This window comes from Sus scrofa, chromosome 7 (genome assembly GCF_000003025.6).
Source record: "Sus scrofa isolate TJ Tabasco breed Duroc chromosome 7, Sscrofa11.1, whole genome shotgun sequence".
In the NCBI taxonomy this organism is placed as follows: Eukaryota; Metazoa; Chordata; class Mammalia; order Artiodactyla; family Suidae; genus Sus; species Sus scrofa.
This window is the reverse complement of record NC_010449.5, coordinates 98,790,037-98,811,427: the sequence shown is the minus strand read 5'-3', so window position 1 is coordinate 98,811,427 and position 21,391 is coordinate 98,790,037. Positions and strand designations below refer to the sequence as shown.

Below are 21,391 nucleotides of genomic sequence, written 5' to 3'. Positions count from 1 at the left end.
AGGAGTGCATGAAAGCATAAGATGATGTGGCTGTTCTAGGCATACCTCACAGGAACAGGAGTCCAGATGAAGAAAAACAAAATCCCTAAGGATCAAAAGAACTGATAGAGAGCATTCGGCAGACACTGTGGGTATTTGATTTCTCTTAACAGCCCAGGCTTGGCTCCCTTCCCAGATGATTTATAGTGGAATTGTAATGTTGTCTCTCCAGCTAAGAATTGCTAACAGATATGGTGCCAAAATGCCACAGACATAGTGCAACTCTCTAGGGAAGAAATGTATAGGAAACTGATCGCTGCAACCCATCTAGGTAACACACATAAAGCCAGTGCAGTTGGGGAGGGAAGGGGGGCAGTAAGTGGGACAATTCAGAAGAAATGCAGATGACAAAACTGGATCTGGCCCCGCTCGATCTAGTGCATGGCTGCTGTGATTGCAAAACAGACATTTCTTGGAGGCAGAGCCAGAAACAACAGTGGGCTCTCCTGGCAGCAGGGACACTCAGGTGAACTGTGTCCTATGGACTCTGCACAAAAAGCAATCCCAGTCACATGACGGCCGTGGAATTGCAGTCCCCAACAGAGGCCAACTGCAACCTTTGCAGCCTCGGTCTTTTGAAAATAACCCACTAGGCTGGCAACAACTGTATCAGGAGAGGACCACCTTCCATGGTAGGGAAGGGCACAGGAGCGCTGCCTCTTCCCCAGGCCCTACCCCTCCTTGCCCTCCCCACCCTACCAAAGCCAGCTCTGCTCCAGCAATGACGAGGCAGACCGCATGGCGAATCTTTTACTGCCTTAAAACATCTCATTTTAACAAGTAGAAAATATGAATTATGTTTTCAAAATACAGCAATGGATTCATTCACATTTGCTTATACATTTTTAAAGGGCTGAAAAAACACTTTGTCCTTATCTGAAAGTAAGACACACACTCTCCATCTCCCACCCACCCCTGACTTACCAAAAGTGTGAACTAATTCTATTATGTACAGAGCATCTGTACACACACACACACACACACCCCAGGCTCCCCTCGAGCAGTGGCCACGACAAAACAGCCCAGTGGTCATGATCACAGAGCCATCGCACAGGCAAAGTGACCAAAACATCTCATGTTCAAGAGGTACTACCCGGGCCCAGGAGTAGAGAAAGACGGCGGGCAAGGCAGGAGAGGGCAGCCTGGGCTGGGGGAAGGGGAATCTCTTTAAATTCAGAACATCTGAGAACAGAGCACTGAGAGCTGGGGGCGAGGGTGCAGACACTGGCCCCACCAGAGGTTCAAGAGGCTTACTCACCTCATCCAGCACCTGCCTCCCACTCAAGGGCCACCTCCCCTCTGCCCCTTTCCTCCATCCGCAGGAGGGCCTGGGAGGTCGCGGGAGGAAGGATCCAGGTGAGTTCTCAGTAAAGGTTTTAGGAAGCTGGCGGGCTGGCCCTGGCCCTGGAGAACACGCTCTGAGGCAGCGTCCAGACGGAGGCAGCAGAGGTGACAGACACACACACACAGGTTGCCGGGCAAGGGCTGCTTCTGGACAAAGAACCTTCCCGTCCTGAAGTGGGCTACCGGAACCCCCAAACTCATAGGTACCCTCACATCCCAGGGTGGTCAACTCGCTGAAATGAGCTTCTCCTTCAGGTCACAACACAGCTTTGTCAAGTTTACTGACGCCTGGTTTCATCAGCTCTTAGAAAAAAGGATTTGGAGACAGACACCAACATGAGCCGAGAGAACTGTTCACAGGGTCCAGAGGGGTTTGTCCTGAGGGCGTTTTCTCTCCCACAGTGTTGCAGGATTTACCTACAGAGAAACGAGACCCCTGAGGCTTTTTACCAGGAAGCAGCACTTATTTGTGCTGGTACTGCCTCAGCAGATTCATATCCAAAGGCTGAGCCCCAAACGCAGTGGGGCATCGCCTTGTATACTGCATTTGTTTTCCCACTACATCTAAATTCCTTTGTCCCCCTTGTAAGGTGGTCTATAAATTTTGAGCAGACAGTTATATATATGCCTGCGCTCATGGACACAGGCTATGCTATGTCATGACATATGCTATGCTATGACAGTTTCTAACTACAGGTTACATCACAGTGTTAAAAGTACATTGGTCAACTTTTAGATTTTGTTTTTTAATCATCTGGTACAGCAGCAATACGTCATGTTCTAAAATCTTCAACTTAACTAAATTTAGTGAGTATAATTCAAGGACAAACAGGCACAATATATCATGTGGGAAAGAGGAGACCCAGCATAAACCATCTCATGGCCAGCCAATTTTTACAAGCTGAAGAGGCCACAAACATAACAATTTTTGCCTTCAGACTAGTGTCTATCTTCAAAGTGTCTTTGGCAGAGAGACAGTGTGAGAAAATACAAATCAACTTAGCCAGCTATCACTAAAAGCTTCTAAAATCAAGGACAAAACTCACAGGTTTCTTTTGATCATGAATAATATATGTCTAACTTCTATAAACTTCATTAAAATCCTAACTCTAAAGTTTATTGCATAACTAGTTAGTAGATAAACACTATGTTTTAATTAAGTTGGATTTAAATAGGGGAAAGTCCTTTAGAATGAAATTCTTATTATATTATTGTAATTTTGTTAAATCACAAATCACCACAGGAAAATAAGAATGGGAAATAAGAATAATAAGCAAATAATCAGGAAAGACTGAGGAAAACTGAATAGCAAGTGAATAACAGAAAAGACTAAGTCATCCATGGAACAATCCCCACTCAGCAACGCAAAATGGAAATTGTTTCCTGGAAAATTCAGTTCCCCACCAAGGTCAGCGGGTGAGCCTCACTGTCTTCTGGGGTCTGTCCTCGGAATTGCGCCGTGCAGGCAGGCCCCTTTTCCTGATTAGGAGCTTGCCCTTGGAACTACATGGCTCAGGCAGGCCCATTTTTTGATTAGGAGCCTGCCCTCGGAATTGCACCGTTCAGGCAAGCTCCCCTGCTCGGCTCCTTTTATCTTCTCGGCTCCCCACAATGCTGCACTGTTGCAGAACTGCTCATGCATGCACAGATGTTGGTGTTGCGTGTTACCTTCCCTTTGTTCTGGGAGGGCCCTTCCCCTCCTGACTACAACAAAACTTGAGCAGCCAGTCTGATGGTCCAAGAGGGACCCCTGCCCGGGGCAGCTGCCGCTCCTTAGAATGGGGCGCCTAAGAGTCTTAAGACACTAGAAAATGTTCATCTCCCGAATAAGCTTTCTCTCCGTGATAACTGTGCAGGCTTTCCCCGAGAGCCCGTCCAGGGGAAGGCAAGGCGGGAGGCCAGGACTGGCCCTGGGTTCTCTTGGCCTCTCCCAGCACCAGCTCCCAGAAGCCAAGGAGGAGGGGTGGGACGCCCATCTGCACTGGGTGAAAGGGGTACTGTCCCCAAGTGGACACGCAAGCTCTGGGCGGGGGGTCCCTGAGGCAGAGGGGCTGCCGTGCAAGCCACAGTTATTCCCGAGGTTCCCTCCAGAAGCTGCTCCAGTGGAGCCCGCAGTGCTGGCCAGGAGGGCGGGGCTGGCTGGAGGTGGCAGCAGGTGTTGCCCGAGTCCCACCACCTTTCTCTCTCAGAGATGCTCCTCGGACACAGGGGTGGGGGCTTTGCTGGTCTTGCTCTCCTCTTCCTCCTGGAGCTTCTACAAAGCAAACAAGGGGCAGCCATTGGGCTGAAGGGGCAGGGACTCCCCGCAAGCAGAGCATTGCCCTGTCAGAGTCTGTACAGGGAGGGGGACAGAGTCCCAGGCACTCAGCATCCTTGACAAGGGGACAAGGACAGAGGCACTGGCCCTGCCACAAGTGCACTCCCCAGGCACACACACACCATCAGAACAGCATCAAAGGGAGAACAAAAAGTCCAGCTTTCTGTGATGCCACGGCCACCACGGGCCATCCCAGTGCGAGTGCTCCAGAGCTCCGCTCACCCTGCACCTCCTGACAGCCTAACCCCAACTGATGGACCCCCAGGCGGCTGTGCAAAGGGCCAGGTCTGCACCTCCCTTAGGATGCTGACTAGTGGTCAGAGCAGCCCCCTGGATGGAGAATCCCCTTACAAAGTGCACGGAACACACCAGGCAAAGAACTGCTATGAAGGCAGGATGCATAATGGCTTATATCACCTCAGGGGCTCAAAATATGTAAATATACTTTCTGCATAGAAAAAGAGACTCGGTGTCAGCTTGGCTTCAGCTTTCCTGGGGACAATGGCACAGGATTAGAAGATCTTCTGGGTCACACTTCTTTGCTGGTGGAAATTACACACGGCCTGGATACGACCCTGTCAAGTCCTAGGTGCCAGGGTCACGCCTAGGCGGGCCTTTGCTCTTTAGGAATGTTTCGCTTCTTCCCGCAGGGGCTCATCTAGCTTACAAGGCAGCCCGGAGCACAGGCCCAGCCCCGCCCAGCCCCCACCATTCAGGCTGGAGGAGCCCCTGCAGAGCCCAGCTGGAGGCCAGTATCACCTGGACAAATGGTGCTTCTTCCCCAGCCTGTGGCAGAGGCACCAGTACAGACATCCGGCCTTCTCGTCCTCTATCTTGCTAACTTTTTGGGACCAGCTCAGTCTCAGCCCTGAGAAGCCCTCACTCAGGCAGCCAGCAGCCAACTTCAGTCACCGAGGCGTCTCCTCTCTCTGACACTCATGCATGCACGCCCACCTCCTCCAGAGCCATCACCTTGAAATCACAATCAAACATGTGTTAGTGTCTCTGTGACCAAGAACTACCCCCCAGGAAGAGTGGAAACCCCAAATGAGATTTTCATGGTCAAGGTCCGTGGTCATCCCCTGAGCCAGAAATTCAGCTCTTTATACTGAAACAACATACCTCACTGGAAAAGAGCAGCTCTGAGCAGAACCCTGCCTGCCCGGCTCCACCTGGTCTGAGAGTGGAACCCTGTGGTGGTTTGCAGGTTCCACACACACCAACGCCCGCGGGGTGTGAAGTGACACCTCCTGGGCAGATGCCCTCTGACAGCCCAGGCTTCCCTGGGCATCAGCCCAGTATGACTCTGACCCCCATCACAAGGGGCTCCCCCAGATGCAAAGAAGGTCAGGGACACACAGTGTTATTCAGGGACACCGCCAGCCACCACGTTCCCCAGGCTGGCCTCCTGGTCCTGCTCTGTGCTGCTTCCTATAGTCCATACAGATGGGACTGAGCGGCACCTTCCACCTGGGTTAACAGACCTTGCCCACATGGACAAGGAACCGGCTGGAGGATATGAAATGTGGGGACGCTGAATAGTAAAGAGGAGGAAGTGGAAGTGTGTGCATGTCAATGTGGGGCTGGGGATGCAGAGTCGCTGAGAAGTTGCCAAGTCTCCTAAGGAAGCAAGCAGGGTGGAAAACCCAGTGAGCACAAGGGTACCCCAGGACACACACGGCGAAATGGCCCAATGGTACCGGGTTTCCTCTGGGCGCTGGGACTACAGGCCACCTCTACGTTCCTCTGTCTGGCAACATCTGCCCAGGGCAACACAGATTATCAAGTACACAGAGCAAAATCTCCTATTCCTTGACACAATGTGTCACGTTCCAGTTGAACCCTGCTCAAGAGAACTCTATCCTAGGATCACAGCCACCTTTTTCCAGGCTCACAGTACAGTCCCCCAAGTGTCCAAACCACATGGGTCCTCATCCACGGCCCACCTGCAAGCCCATCTCCACGGGCTGTGCACGGCCCCCACATGCCCCTGAGAACAGCGCTCCTGTCTCAGGCTCGCCCTGTCCCCCCACTGCCTCTCCTGTCCCAGGCGCCTCCCTCCACCTGCTCCCTGCTGCCACCTGCCAACCCCAGAGCCTAAGGGCAGAAGACAAACAGGGAGGAACGAAAGGGCAGCACCCACCTGCCAACACAGCTCCTCACAGCGCTGTCACCTTAGAAAAGAGGCCCAGCTTTTGCAAAATGATGAGCACTCAGGGCTCGCACTCCTGCACTGAGAGAGCAACGTGCACCGGTCGTCCTGACAGCACCTTTCCCTGGAGGACGGTCTGGCGACACACATCAACGTCTGAAAAATGGGCTCAACCACTGATCCGTTTCTCAAGGTAACACCATACCTGAGAACATGCCAAAGACTCAGCTTCCAGGACGTTAATCACAGTGTCGTTTAGAACAACCGTAAGAAACAACTTCAATGTTCGCCAACAGGAGAACTGTTGAGCAAATCCTGTTTATCCATGTGTAGTCAACAGAACACCAGGTAGTCACTAAAAGCATGTTGTAAGAGACTAATGACCTGATAAAGTATCCACAGCAAGCAAAAGTGCAGATAGGAAGGGCAACAGAGACAGTTACCAAGCAGACCAGGGGTCAAGTGCATCCAGGAGGGGGAGCCCTGTCCTCCTAAGGCTCACAGGTACCCCACCCCCTTCAGATCTTCCACGGAAGTGGGGGTTGCGTCAGACAACCTGAGAGAGCCTGCAGGTCCCTGCTGTCCCTGACAGGCAGAAGCCAGTGAGGACACAGGCCTCCTTCCCAGACCACTGGCATCTGCAGGGAGTCTGCACACGTTGCTCCAAACCTCACAGCAATCCCATCCAAAAGATTAGGAAAGTGAGGCTCCCACAAGTTGGTGCACTAGTCCAAGGTCAAACAGCTCTGGAGGTCAGTGTCACAGTCCAGGATTCTAACAAGGGTTTCTCGGGCCACAACCCAGGCTCCTTCCACTAAGATATGCTGCTGCCTCCAAAACAGACTTGCTCACAAGCCCTCCCCTCTGTCCCACTGCATGTGTACCCCTGAGCTGTAGGACCAATCAGGACACTGGGTCCCAAGCTGCCAGCAGCCTAAAGCCGTGAGCAGTCAGAGCGTCACCGGGCCCTGAGGCCCCAGCTCACCAGTGAGGGCCACTCCAAGCGTGAGGAACACACACAGGAAGATGTTGCCAGGCATGGTTCCGTAGGTGTCGATGATCTGGCCCTGGGAGATGGTGAAGATGATCCCGAATATCTGCAGAGACACAGCGAAGACGGGAAACAAGCGCCCAGCCAACCAGCCCATGGGGCAACCAAGCCGCCATGATGCAGGCCCACTGCCATGATGCAACGATCTGAGCCCAGCAGGGAACCAAGAGCCACGGCTCTGGGGCCACCCCTGAATGAAATCAGAGCCCCACCTGGGCAGACACGTTGAGGAGGCCGGACGACATGCCTTCTGATTCTGGGTATGTCAGCTCCACGGCAAACTCAAATCCCAGAGGGAGGTAGCCAGTCATAAAGAAGCTGCAGGTCGGACCACAGAAACCAGGTGATGGAGAACTTCCAGAGCAAGGACAGGAGTGCCCCTCCTCTCCTGCCAGTCCTCTTTCTTGTTCTGATGCTTCCCACAAAGACATGCCAGGCCCATGAACACCAGGCCATCCATCCACAGGTGGCCATGCCAAGGGAAGAGAGACCTCTGCAGGCCAGGAAGCAGTTCAGGCCATGTGCTCAGGAGCCCCTCCACCCAGGGCGGGGGGGGGGGTCCCTGCTTCTTCTACATCCAGGCCTCAATTACAGAAGGAGTCAGCACCTCCAGGAGGGGTGGGGATGCCTGGGGTGTTCAGCCCTCAGCAGAGAACTTCTGTGTGATGGGTACACGGCCCTGTGCTGGGAGGGGGTCCCTGGATACTGACCAGCCTCTCCACGGTGCTCTGGGACCTGGAAGGAGGGGCTTGGGTCCTCCCTGCTTCCCTCCAGAGTCACCAGCTGAGAAGGACTGTTTGTGTGTGTATACGTGTGTGCAAGTCACATAAACACAGACACACATATTCATGTACTACCAACAGGAAAATAAGTAGGAGGTGAAGCTGAGCAGAGACCGCTGTGGAAGGAGGACTGTTTCTTTCTAACACAACACAACTAGAAAATGCCAGTTCTGATCTCTTGCATCTGTACCACACTTTGTACTGCTTTCGTATCTATTATCTCTCATTCCTTCCAACAACTCTATGAGGTAGCCCACTCTTATCTTCCAGGGCTGAGAGCAGTTAACTGTCCTGTCTGTAGCTTTAGTCACTAAGAAAACTGGCACTAGGACCCACCCTTTCTGATTCCAAGCCCTATGGCCTTTGTGACCCCATGTTGTCCAGGCAGGGCTAATGAAGACTGTAAGCATTTCCTAGCCTCCCAGAGATCTATGAAGGACATAGTTCATCCCATCAGCATGGATAGGCCTGCAGCCCCAGGCAGCATTTTGAAATCCTAGCCATAACTATGACCTCTGGCCATCTGCACATTTTCCCCAGGTCAGTGAGAAGGCAGCAAAGGGATTCATCTTGTTTTCTAACATGTGGGCAGTTCTAAGACCTGTGGGATGGTGCTTTTCATTTAAAGAGGTTAGAGGTGAAACTTGCCCCCTATACTAGGAGTTACGTAAACTATCCACAGGTATCCCCGGTTCAAGGTCAATGTGTAAACCAACACGCTCAGCAGAGTCATGATATAGACCACCAAGGTGGTCCCCCTACAGCGTCAACGAAGTTGAATCATATACTTTGAACTTCAACAGGATCTTTCCTTCCTTCCTTCCTCCTGCCCTTCCTTCCTTCCATCAAGCAGGCACCTAGTGAGTGCCAAGTCCTCTACTGTGTTCTAGGGCATCCATTCAATCGAATATCCTGTCCATGAGGTTTAAGGACAGAGGACCAATGATCACACAATAATAGTTTTATTACACTGTGGTCAGAGCTACAAAGGGGAAGACCAGGACAGTATAAAGCTATCTTGCAGCACAGAGGGGTCTGCGTTCCAGCAGACTCCTCCCAGCAAGATGACACTGCACCTGAACTTGTCATGCATATGCTACCCAAAAGCAAGAAGCACAAATAACTCTTTAATTACACCGTGGTCAGAGCTTTAGAGGATGCGACTAAGACAGTATGAAGCTGTCTTGTGGTACGTGTGTTCCTGCAGCCCCCTCTCAATGAGATCAGGCTGCACCTGGACTTGTCATGCATATACTACCCTTAAGCAAGAAGGCTCAGGCCTTTCCTGTCCTCCTCCCCAAATGAAAAACAAACGGGACACACAGCAGCTGTGGTCTGGTGGCTGTAGCATGCAGACACCCCCCAAAGCCAATTCTGCTTCTCTGCTGTGCCCCCAGACCCCAGGACAATGCTGGGCAGGCACCTGGCTGTCAGAGTCTCTGTCGTCTCTGAGTTCTTCCTGCTGCCATCTGCACACGTGCAGCACAGCTTTTTCTCTCCAGAGAGTGCCCCTGAGAGAGAACATTCTCCAGCCCCGAGCCAGCCCTTGACTCCAAAGCCCAAGGGAGAAAGGTCTGCCCACTCCCAGCTGCATTTCCTTTTGCTGGTCCCTCAGAAGACACATCAGCAATATGAGGGTTTCCCTTTGTGGGGTCCCCCTGCTTGTGCGCCTCCACCCACCTCTCCTCTATGGTGGCCACTCTGGACCCTGCTGTGGCCCTGACTCCTGCACTGGGACCTGCAGTCCTCACCCTGTGCTAGTGACTGAGAACAGGGGCTCTGCACAGCCCTCTGTGCTCCTGCCAGGAACATCAGGACTCAGACCATGAAGGCTTCTTCTTAAACCACCGTCCTGTCTACACAAACTATTTGCAGTTCCAGCCAGAGGTCAAGGGACCTGACCACCCAATTTACAGCCCCCAAAACAAACAGGACAAATCAGGGAGCCTCAGGGAGAAAGGAACTGGCACCGAAATGACCAGATGACAAAGTGCCCTGATCCCTTCTCTGCCTCAGCAGCAGCTCAGGGAGAAGAAGGTCCCACACCGACTGCAGGATGCAGACACCAAGGGACCCTGGGAACCGGTGACAGCTAGGCTCTGCAGTGTCCTCCCTGACCCTTGCACCCTATTCCCTAATTCATCTGAATCATCTGGCGGCCCAGGTCTGGCCCACATTCCAACCCTCTCTTCTTCTGCCACACAGCAGGCCCTCGAAAAGGGGACACTGCTGTTCCCTGGTTCAAGGGCGGCCATCCTCGTCACCCTTGTTTCTGCCTGAAGCAGCTGGCCTGGGGCAGGGACGAGGCGGCAGCTCAGCTCCTCCACCAGCAGGAATCAGGCCCGGCCAGGCTCCTGGTCGTGTCCAGCCAGGCAGTCATCGCCCCAGGGATGGCCTCAGTTGGCCTCTGACGAGGGCAGCCAGGGAGAGACCGGGTCTGAGCAGAGCCTCACAGAAGCGGGTCTGTGTGGCAGAGAACAGGTCTGCCTCTGTCTGTGGTCTCCAGATGCTGGGAGCTTTGGCGGCCTTGACAAAGCAGCCTGGAATGCTGCTCTGCCCCAGAGCAGGACCACCCTGGCCTGGCAGCTGCCCTCTAGGCAGCATTAATTAAGCACCTGGTGCATGTAGAGCATCGGAAAGACACAACAAGTTGGGTCTCTGTTCTCCAGAGCATTTTCTTCAAGGCTGGCTACTGAATTGAGGGACCTGAGTTCCTTTTTATAAATGCAGATTCCCCTATTGATTAGTGTTGGGAGGGAGGCCAGGAATAGCTATTTTTTAGTAAGCACCCTGGATTAGCCTGGACTCCACTAAAATCTTAGTGGCTCTTAGAAATGCACTGGGCAATCAGGACTAAAGTATATCAAAATATTTACCAATGAGGTAGAAGCAACTGCAAGATAATAAATAGAGTAAATTGGAGGAAGCACAAAAGCATCCTTGCTCAGCCCCATGGGGACCACCTGGAAGCCATGGGTTTGGGGCAGTGGAACCACCTCCTCATGCCCACTCCTTGGAGTTTCCACAAACTTTCCAACTGCTGGTGCTTTTCCACATTTCTTTTCTTTTCTCCTTCCTCTGCTCCTTCCACAAGCTCCTGCGGAATGGAACTCGGACAATTCTCCAGGCCTCTAGCTCTAATTTTCCTATGTCCCACACAGGCAGGTACCACTTCCCTCATTTTATAAGTGGAGAAACTGAGGCTCAGGGAAGACAAATTTGAACTGCTCGCTTGACCCCTCAGACCTCCAGCTGCCGTGTCCACATCTTTAGGGTCCCGTTGCTAAGGCCCATGTCATTTCAAAACAAGGGTGTCCAACCCATGCACCTACAGCCAACTCATCTATGACAAAAGAGGCAAGAATATACAATGGAGAAAGGACAGCTTGTTCAATAAGTGGTGCTGGGAAAACTGGACAGCCACATGAAAAAGAATGAAATCAGAACACTCCCTCACACCATACACAAAAATAAACTCCAAATGGATTAAAGACCTAGATATAAGACCAGACACTATCAAACCCCTAGAGGAAAACACAGGCCAAACACTCTCTGACATAAACGACAGCAACATCTTCTCAGATCCACCTCTCAGAGTATTGACAATAAAAAGAAAAATAAACAAATGGGACCTACTCAAACTTCAAAGTTTCGCAACAGCAAAGGAAACCCTAAACAACACAAAAAGACAACCCACAGAATGGGAGAAAATCTTTGCAAATGAATCAACTGACAAGGGGTTAATCTCCAAAATCTATAAACACCTTCTGCAGCTCCATACCAAAAAAAACAAACAACCCCATCAAAAAATGGGCAGAAGATCTAAACAGACAGTTCTCCAAAGAAGACATACAGATGGCCAAGAAACACATGAAAAGATGTTCAACATCACTCATTATTAGAGAAATGCAAATCAAAACCACTCTGAGGTATCACCTTACACCAGCCAGAATGGCCATCAGCCAAAAGTCTACAAACAATAAGTGCTGGAGAGGGTGTGGAGAAAAACGAACCCTGGTACACTGTTGGTGGGATTGTAAATTGGTGCAACCACTGTGGAAAGCAGTATGGAGGTTCCTCAGAAACCTAAACATAGAACTACCATTTGATCCAGCAATCCCACTCCTGGCCATCTACCCAGAGAAAACCACGACTCACAAAGACACATGTACTCCAATGTTCATTGTAGCACTATTTACAATAGCCAAGACATGGAAACAACCTAAATGTCCATCGACAGAGGAGTGGATCCAGAAGGTGTGGTCCATATACACAATGGAATATTACTCAGCCATTAAAAAGAACGAAATACCAGCATTTTTTGCAACATGGATGGACTAGAAACTATCATGCTAAGTGAAGTCAGCTGTACAATGAGACACCAACTTCCAATGCTTTCACTGACATGTGGAATCTGAAAAAAGGACAGACTGAACTTCTTTGCAGAACAGATGCTGACTCACAGACATTGAAAAAGTTATGGTCTCCGGAGGAGACAGTTTGGGGGGTGGGGGGATGTGCCTGGGCTGTGGGATGGAAATCCTGTGAAATCAGATTGTTCTGATCATTATACAACTACAGATGTGATAAATTCATTTGAGTAATAAAAAAAATGAAAAAAAAAAAACCAAAGTGAAAAAATAATAAAAAAATAAAAGATGAAAAAAAAAAAAAACAGCCTGAGATCACAGCCCCAAGCATTCCTGCAATGACGAAGGTCAGGTGGATTCTTCCAATGATCACTTCTTCCACCAATGACCACAGTCGCAATGGTCACTCGGTAATGGGACACAGCCCCATAACCATGAGGCAAAAAGGCAAAGGCAAGTAAATCAGATGGCATCAGGGCCAGTTTACAAAAAGGATCAGGGCAAGGTGGCCTGGAAAAAACACTGAGGCATAGAGAGATTAACCTACTGGCCCAAGGTCATGAGGCACTGATGAAGCCCAGAGGCAGGACCCGAACTCAGTCCTGTCAACCTCTAACCCTGGAACATCCACCACAGAGGCACCTCTTCCACAAGCGGGAGACCCTCCCCTTTCATAAGAGGCTGGGGCCTGGCATCCCGACTCCAGGACACTCAGGGTCTCATTCCCAGAAGCCAGCTCACTGGTGCCAGAAACATTTAAAACACGCTTTCTGTTGAGCAACTCAGTTTCAAACTAAACTTTGCCCACATTTCACAACGTAAAGATTTCATGTGCGATTCTATGTGTTTAGATATTTATCTACTGTGCTGCCAGGAACCATGCTATTACATAAAAATTCACCTTACTGTTTCCTTTCTAATCCTCCAGTGAGTCCTCCAGGGGGCCATTAGACATCTTTTGCAGGAAAGAGAATGAGGGCTCAGACAGGCGATCCAGCAATCACCCAGGGAGGACCTCCGGGGCAGGGGCTGAGCCCCAGTCCCAGAGCTCACACCACACACGCTGCCTAGACCTGGGGGAACCAGGACTCAACCCTGCCACCCCAGCTCCTGCCCAGGCAGTCTAGAAACATCCCTGTCTCGCGGCCCAGCCAGCTCAGGGACGGACCTTACCGGGTAGTGCAAGATCACCATGCGATTCAGCAGAGTGGACAAGGAGTAAAAAGCACCAGCATTCAGACCTGGGGGAGGGAGGGAGAAATGGCATCAGGGTCATTCCTGTGGGGGTGGGGGTGGGGGTGGGGGAGGGGGATATTGCTGGCTCCTCCCCCCAGCAGCGAGGGAGGCTGAAGATCCTCAGTCTCATGGCCCCTGGGAGTGGTGCCCGCAGAGAAGAAGAAACACTCCTAAGCAACCAAAAGGAAACCTTTCCCTCTTTTAGACACACACCATTGCCCTCTGATCCCTTTACACCAGTCCTGGAAACACAGGCTCCAGAGAGTATGACTCCCAGGTCAGAACCGCCTACAGGTCTCTTAAGTATTGGCCTGATCTAAGGGCTCTATTGGACCTGCCACCCCCTCCTGAGGCCCTATCCCCTCTCCAGAAGGCTCCAGACCTTTGCCCTGAAGCATTCTGGAGACACAACTCTCTCAGCAGGTGGAGTCTCACCTCTTTCAACTTTCTTCTCAGTTCAATATCACACAAAATTTTTTATTTGCAACCAGAAGGACCCTAAAGAGGAGTTCCCGTCGTGGCGCAGTGGTTAACGAATCCGACTAGGAACCATGAGGTTGCGGGTTCGGTCCCTGCCCTTGCTCAGTGGGTTAACGATCCGGCGTTGCCGTGAGCTGTGGTGTAGGTTGCAGATGTGGCTTGGATCCTGTGTTGCTGTGGCTCTGGCGTAGGCTGGCGGCTACAGCTCTGATTCGACCCCGAGCCTGGGAACCTCCATATGCCACAGGAGCGGCCCAAAGCAAAAAAAAAAAAAAAAAAAAAAAAAGGACCCTAAAGAGCATTCAGTTGACTTTCCTAACTTCCTGATTCAACCAACAAATAAATGGAGCACCTAGAATATTCTGTAAGAATCGGTGGCTTAGAGGATGAGGCCAATTTTCCAAAGCCATACAGTGACTTGGAAACAAAGATGAGACTGAAATTGATCCAAAGGAGAAGGGTCAGAGTTCCCGTGGTGGCACAGTGGTTAACGAATCCGACTAGGAACCATGAGGTTGCGGGTTCGATCCCTGGCCTTGCTCAGTGGGTTAAGGATCTGGCATTGCCATGAGCCATGGTGTAGGTTGCAGACACGGCTCGGATCCCATGTTGCTGTGGCTGTGGTGTAGGCCTGCGGCTACAGCTCCAATTAGACCCCAGCCTGGGAACCTCCATACGCCGCGGGAGTGGTGCCAGAAAAGGCAAAAAAAAAAAAAAAAAAAAAACAAAACAACAACAACAACAACAACAAAAAAAAACAAAGGAGAAGGGTCTCCTGCCCACTCTTTATAATAATGATGCTGATGATGGCGATGATGATGAAGCAGCACATACTTATGTACTAGACACTTTTCTAAACAACTTAACAAACCTAACAACCCTAGAAAGAAGGAAATAGTCTCATTCCCATCTTATACATGAGAAAAGTACATATAGATTTTAAAAACAAATACAGAGGCCACTCTGGAAAGCCCGACCGGGATCCTTTTCATGTTATCTAATCCTGAGGATCACAGGACCAACACTGGCACATGTGACATCGGGTCCATTAGAAGTATGAAGGCAGGACATGCTTCCCTAGCAGGGTGGCCTCAGGAGCTCCTCTTCACTGGAACCAGTCCATACAGCCCCTCGGAAGCTGTTCTCATTGGCCACCGAGGCCATGGCTCAGCACAGGGAGAGGTGGCTATGGCACCCACCCTGCCTTAGCCCCTCCCAGGGGCCACAAGTGCTTGTAACTCCTCCACAGCACAGCTGCCAGGATCCCCACAAAGGACAGGCTGGTGGAAAGAGTCGCTGTGCTCAGAGAAGCCCAAAGAATGGCTTCCCACCAGGAGTCAGAGGATGGCCCAGGCCACCTGCAGTCCTTGTTATCAGAAGCTAAGTTGCAGAAATGCAGCTGACTGACTCCCTTTATCAGCTTCCCAGAGTTCAGGGAAGGTCCAATTCTCCTACAAAATAGGGAAGGGAGTGTGGTGGGCCGTTCCCACCCTCACCAGGGCAGTAAGAGGCAGGGCTGCATTTGAACCCAGACTGTCTGGCTCGTCTTAATCACTCAGTTTTACATCTTCACAAAACGGATGGTCAAAGATGTCCCCACACAGGTTACTGGCAATTTCAACCCCATTCTCTCCCAGCAGGTAACCTCAGGATTGCAAAGAGATGGGGTTCAATGCCACCTCCTGAGAGGCACAGGGACACAGTAGTCAGCAAACCCAGATGCGTCCCCAAATGTCAGTACCACTGCCTCGCTAATGATCAGGAGGACTTTGAGGCTCGTGGCAAGTTCTCCCCAACAAGCCTACCCTACTAACCTTCATACTGCCCTTAGCCAACTGCGTGTTGACTTCTTCCAGATTTTAGCAGGAAGGCTTTCAGCTTTTCTCCCCTGAGTATTATATTTGCTGTGGGTTTGCCATGGATGGCTTTTATTACATTAAAATAAGTTAGCTCGGAGTTCCTGTCGTGGTTCAGTGGTTAATGAATCCGACTAGGAACCATGAGGTTGTGGGTTTGATCCCTGGCCTTGCTCAGTGGGTTAAGGATCCAGCATTGCCGTGAGCTGTGGTGTAGGTTGCAGACATGGCTCGGATCCTGCATTGCTGTGGCTCTGGTGTAGTCTGGCAACTACAGCTCCAATTAGACCCCTAACCTGGGAACCTCCATATGCCACAGGTGTGGCCCTAGAAAAGGCAAAAACAAAACAAAACAAAACAAAAAATGTTATCTCTATATCCATTTTGGTAGGAGTTTTTATCATGAATGGATGTTGCATTTTGTCCAAGCATTCACATTATCCCCAACAAGGAAAGCCTTCCAGGCAAGGCCAAATTCCTGTGAGAAAATTGATTGCTCCTGCCCCGGAGAGGCCTAGTCATACCAGGCATCAGTCACCTGGCAGAGATGCCAGTCCTGAGGGCGTGGGCTTCAAGAAGGCAGATGGGGCTCGTCATCCCTCTGACTTTCTCTCTTTTGCTAAGACCTGTTTTTTTCAAAGTGTGTCCCAGAGACCGCTGACTGGCATTAGGAGAACTTGGAATCTAAAAATGCAGATTTGGGGTTGTACCTTGGTCCCACTAAACCCGATTCTTCCTGGAATGGGGATAGGAATCCGCATTTAGCAACAGCAGCACAACAACCCTGGGCATTTCCTAAACTTGGGACTAAATGGCCTTGGGAACACGAAGATCATGGGCCAGGCCCAGGCTCTCAGAAGCTAGGTGAACACGGAGGCCCCTTTGGGGGGGGGGAAGGGGCTTCGAGGCCCTGAGGATCCCCCACATCACCTGCTGTAGAGCTTCCCAAGCCTGCTGAAAACCAGAATCTCCTGGAAAGCTTGTCAAAGGCAGATCCCCAGGCTCCGACCCAGAAGACAGGCAGGGAAATCTAGGCACAGGGCACCCAGGACCCCAGCAGACTCTGACATCAGGCCCACGTGGGACACACTGATCCCAGATCCCGTCTCTGGGCTCCTGTTACTCGGTGTTCATCTCCCTTCTGTCTTCCTGAACTTGGAGGAAACCCTTGGTGTAAAGGGCGCCTGAGCTCGGCACCGCCCCAGGGAAGCTGGAAGGCTTTTGTTCCCACCCTGAAGCCAGCATCTTGAGGGGGCAAGAGCCCCTCCCAAGGCCCAGGTAGGGCGCTGGAAAGCCCCTGAGGGCCCAGGAAAGGTGTCCCCAGGACTCACGAGGGGGCTCTGAGCTCAGACACCCCACGCTGCTCGGATCATGCAGAAGCAGAGCTGGAGGCAAGGCTGGGGGACGAGGGGCAAGTGTTCCCTCTGAGGTCACTCTCCAGAGAGGAGCTTGTCCCTTCTCACATGGCAGTGGTCAGCCGTGGATGGAAAGACACTAGAGGAGCCACGTGAGAGCCAGGCCTGGAGACACCAGGACAGGGAGCCAAGAAAGGTTCTTCCTTCACCCCAGCCCACCCCCGCGGCTGACACACATCCCAGGACCTGCTCCACCCCGGACTCTGGGAGAACCCCCGAGAATCTGCTTCCAGCCCCATGTCTTCCTGCAGTGCCACATTTGGAGGAGGGAAGGTCTTTTATTAGAGAAGAGAGGCTATCTAGTGGCCGAAATAGCTCAGTTGGGAGAGCGTTAGACTGAAGAGAAGAGAGGATATTTTACTAGAGGAGGAGGCACTTTCTTATTTCTGTAATATTTCAGCAGCATCACGCACATGCCCAACTCCCATCCTACTATCCCTCCAAATTGGACTGCCACATTTAGAAAAAAGTGAGAAAAAAAAAAAAAAACCCAGCATACCCAGTAAAATTTGAGTATAAGAAAAGTTATTTTTTAGCATAAAATTGATTCAGATCTAGACAAATCAGATCTTGTCTCCCATTCTCAGTTCACTCCTGTTCACATCTGCCTCTTACCCTAGCTGAGGAGCAGCACAAAGTTGAGGTTCTTCAAGAGTCAGATGATGGAACTTAAACACAAAGCAGGAGGGGACCTGGGCCCTGCTGGGGGCATGTTTAGGATCCCCTTGAACACTGAAAGGGAAGAAACAGACAGGTCACCGCAATCCCTGTGGCCCTACATCTGCAGAGCTGACACCTTGATGAGAGTGGAGTCCCTTGTCTGAGACGCAACTCAGGCTCCAGAAGGAAATATTAATTCTTCAATTAAATCCTTCACGGCCTTCTTTCTTGAAACTGCAGCTTACCGTCTGCTAAGCGAATGGTCCCCTGATTACTCTTTCTTAATGGTCTCTGATGGCTACATCATTGAGCCTCCCAAGCAGTGATCAAGGATCAAGGAGCCCCTGCACAAGCAGCAAATAACATGCCTCGGAGCAGGGACCACAACCCATAGTAACACAGGGAGAGAAAGGAAGTGAGAGCTGAGGCTTTGGGATCAGTGAGCCCAGCCAAGGACTCAGCACCAGGGCTGCTCCCAAGAGGGAAGGGACCGTGTTGCCCATGTGTAGCACAGAGCCTGGCACACGCCGCCAGTACACGCTCCTGAATAAGGGGTAGGATCTTCTTCTACTGGAAAGACCTCAAGTCCATCCCTCGTTTCTCAAAGTCTGAGTCAGACACTGACCTCAGGAAGAAACCAGAAGATTAACACACGCTCTTTCAGGAGTGGCCACTCTGACAGGGAGGACTGGGGCCGGGGGGCCAGGGACCCTGGGAAAACCAACTGCTCTAACTTCCATTTTCAGTACCACTGCTACCATCCATTTCCATGCACTGCCTGCTGTTCACTTCTCTGGGGTGCAGGTCACTTTAACCAGTTGTTTGGCTAAACGGGTCCCCTAACTGGGCCCAAGTAAGCACCATGCTGTCCCCAGTAGGAACAGCCCTGAAAGGGCAGTAGACGGTCTCCACTGAGAGGAAGCTCTGGAAACGAGGTTTTCTCTCCGCAAGATCAAAGGTCTGCCCCCTCCACCCAGATAACCCTCCAGCCAGGACTTCAGAGCCCCGCTTCCTCCTTCTCCGGAAACTGTCCTGGATAACTTCCCACCGTTGGCAACTTCTCATCCATTGTCTTGCCCATTCAGCCCTTTCTATCAGGGGAAAGAAATCAAGGCAAAGGGTTTTTAAACTTCTGCAACAGCAGCTGTTTGCTCAAGGATTTCACAAGCACAAACCACAATTCAGAGAAGATTCTCCAGTTCTCTTCCATCAAGTACTATGTGTGCTTAACAGTAAAAGGCCCAAGAGGGATCTTAACTGCAAAGAACCAGGCCCTCATCTGCCATAAATACAAGGATCTGGAGCTGGGCACATGATAATTTGAAATTTCAAATCTGGCTGAGTAAGAGGTCCCTCTCCAGATTGCTCTTTCCTGTCCTCAGCCCTTTCCAGGGACACCAACTTCTCTGTGCAAGAGATCCTGTGAGCTTGAAAACCATCAGGCCGCCCTCCCTCAGCTGACGCTGGGGAGGGGATGACACCGTGAGGACGGCTGGATGATGCACATGATTATAAAACTGCTGAGCTATGGAGTGAAGCCGGCAGGAAGGAATGAACCCTTTAACGTGAGAAGTGGGTCTGTCAGGCTTAGGAAGACAGCTGGTTGGTTAACCTTAAAGATGGACCAATCACTGAAAAGGAGAAGCTCTAAACATTCTGAGTTTATCACAGCCCATGATACATCACTCAGATGATAAAAGAGGATATAAATTCACCAACTATCTCAATGATTTAATATATACACATTAAAGTTAACAGGTTATCTGAGGTTTGTGGTTGGGATTAACCAGTTAATTACAAGGCTAAGTTAATGGTCATTCTATTCTTTACGCTTTTTTGTATTTTCTAGATTTTTTTCCATAATCAGCATATATCATATACTTTTTTTTTTGGTCTTTTTGTTGAGGGCCGCACCCTCAGAATATGGAAGTTCCCAGGCGAGAGGTCGAATGGGAGCTACAGCTGCCGGCCTATACTACAGCCACAGCATGACAGAACATTAAGCCACTGAGCGAGGCCAGGAATCGAACCTGTGTCCTCATGGATACTAGTCAGATTTGTTTCTGCAAAGCCACAATGGGAACTCCCTATGATATACATTTTTAAAAAGCATTTTAATAATGTGGGCCTCAGGTATTCTCAGGTGAATGTGTGAGAGTATTAGTGTTTGGGGGTCAATCCTGTGTTGTTTTCTTTTGCCCCAGAAATTTAGAGTACAGAGCAAGACAAATTTAGGCTCACCACCAATCTCTGCCACTTACTATCTAATCTTGTATAATTTCTTTAACTCTCCTCATGGCTCAGGTTCCTCTTTGTTAAGTGAGACTGATAATGGTACCTTGTCTACAGGGCTGTGGAGGAGTCAGTGAGGTCAGACACACTCAGCACAGGGCCTGTGATATCACATGGGCTCAGGGAGATCAGCAGGCTGCCCATCAATTCTAAGGAGGTCACACTGGGGAGCTGGTGAATTACAACTAACCTTTACTGAGCAGCTAACAAAGTACTTCAGATCAGCTAGCATCTTATCCACAGCAACTACTCAGGCTAAAACACTTGAAGACCCTTGAAGCCTGGCCTCCAGTGTACACAGATTATATTTTATGGAATCCATGGTACCTACATTGGTGTCTAGGGCCATGTTCACAAGGTCTTCACCCAAGTCAGCAGGGGCCCCTGCCTCCCTGCCCCCCTACTAAGTCTACTAATGACCTTACCAATCATGACAAGGATGAAAAGCAGAGTGGCCACCCCTGCAGTCATGTAAGACATGATGCTGATGAGGTAGGCCAGCTCAGCCTGGTTGTCGATGTCAGGCACCAAGACAGGAGGGACCAAGAATCCAACGGCAATTCCAAGCTACAGAAGACAGAGATACTCAATGACAGATCCAATGGCCAAGAGGTGACAGCACACATTTAAAAGACCCCTAGTAAGAAACCAGTTATGGTTACCCCAACTTCCAGTCCTTCTTAAAACACAAACAGTGATGGTTTCCCCCCTCAAGACACCAGAGACCTACCTTTCTCTCTTTCTTTCCTTTTCTTTTCTTTCTTTCTCTCTTTATTTCCTTTTCTTTCTTTCTTTTTCTTTCTTTCTTTCTTTCTTTCTTTCTTTCTTTCTTTCTTTCTTTCCTTTCTTTCTTTCCTTCTTTCTCTTTCTTTCTTTCTTTCTTTCTTTCTTTCTCTCCTTCCTTCCATATCTCTCCTTGTTTTCTTTTTCCTTTTTTTTGTCTTTTTAGAGCTGGACCCACAGCATATGGAAGTGCCCAGGCTAGGGTCTAATCGGACCTGTTGCTGCCAGCCTACACCACAGCCACAGCAACGTGGGATCCAACCCGAGTCTGCAACCTCCATCACAGCTCTTGGCAACGCTGGATCCTTAACCCACTGAGTGAGGCCAGGGATCAAACCCCTATCCTCATAGATACTAGTTGGGCTTGTCTCTACTGAGCCATGACAGGAACCCCCAGAGACCTTTCTTTTGATTGACAGCTCAACTCACACACATCTGACCCCCCTCACCATTAATACCTATTGAAAATGATTATAGTTGGGACTCTCAATGCAGCCTGGCTCTTCTCTAGTGCAAACCATGAAATAATGGTTACTATACTCCAATCGTTATGGTAGAGTCAAACCATGTTGATTCTCCTTTTTGTGCCACTTAAATTCTTAATTTCCTAGAAT

At 50.4% G+C, this 21,391-nt stretch overlaps 1 protein-coding gene across 3 annotated transcripts; it reads right to left on the bottom strand.

Annotated features, from left to right (window-relative positions):
• LOC100624918 (feline leukemia virus subgroup C receptor-related protein 2-like) lies at positions 2,718–20,760 on the bottom strand. Of its 3 annotated transcripts, XR_002346017.1 has the most exons (6): positions 20,420–20,760; positions 17,658–17,774; positions 13,229–13,296; positions 7,116–7,221; positions 6,058–6,949; positions 2,718–3,637 (listed from the first exon to the last, which is right to left on the bottom strand). XR_002346017.1 is itself a non-coding variant. In XM_021099537.1 (3 exons), the coding sequence occupies exons 2-3, from the start codon at positions 7,212–7,214 to the stop codon at positions 6,803–6,805; spliced, it is 246 nt and encodes an 81-aa protein (XP_020955196.1). In that variant the 5' UTR covers positions 7,215–7,221; positions 13,229–13,293; the 3' UTR covers positions 6,058–6,802. The 3 variants fall into 3 exon arrangements, 2 of the variants coding, with proteins under 2 accessions (XP_020955196.1, XP_020955195.1); XM_021099537.1 differs by lacking the exons at positions 2,718–3,637; positions 17,658–17,774; positions 20,420–20,760 and having other exon boundaries at positions 13,229–13,293; XM_021099536.1 differs by lacking the exons at positions 2,718–3,637; positions 13,229–13,296; positions 17,658–17,774; positions 20,420–20,760 and having other exon boundaries at positions 7,116–7,392.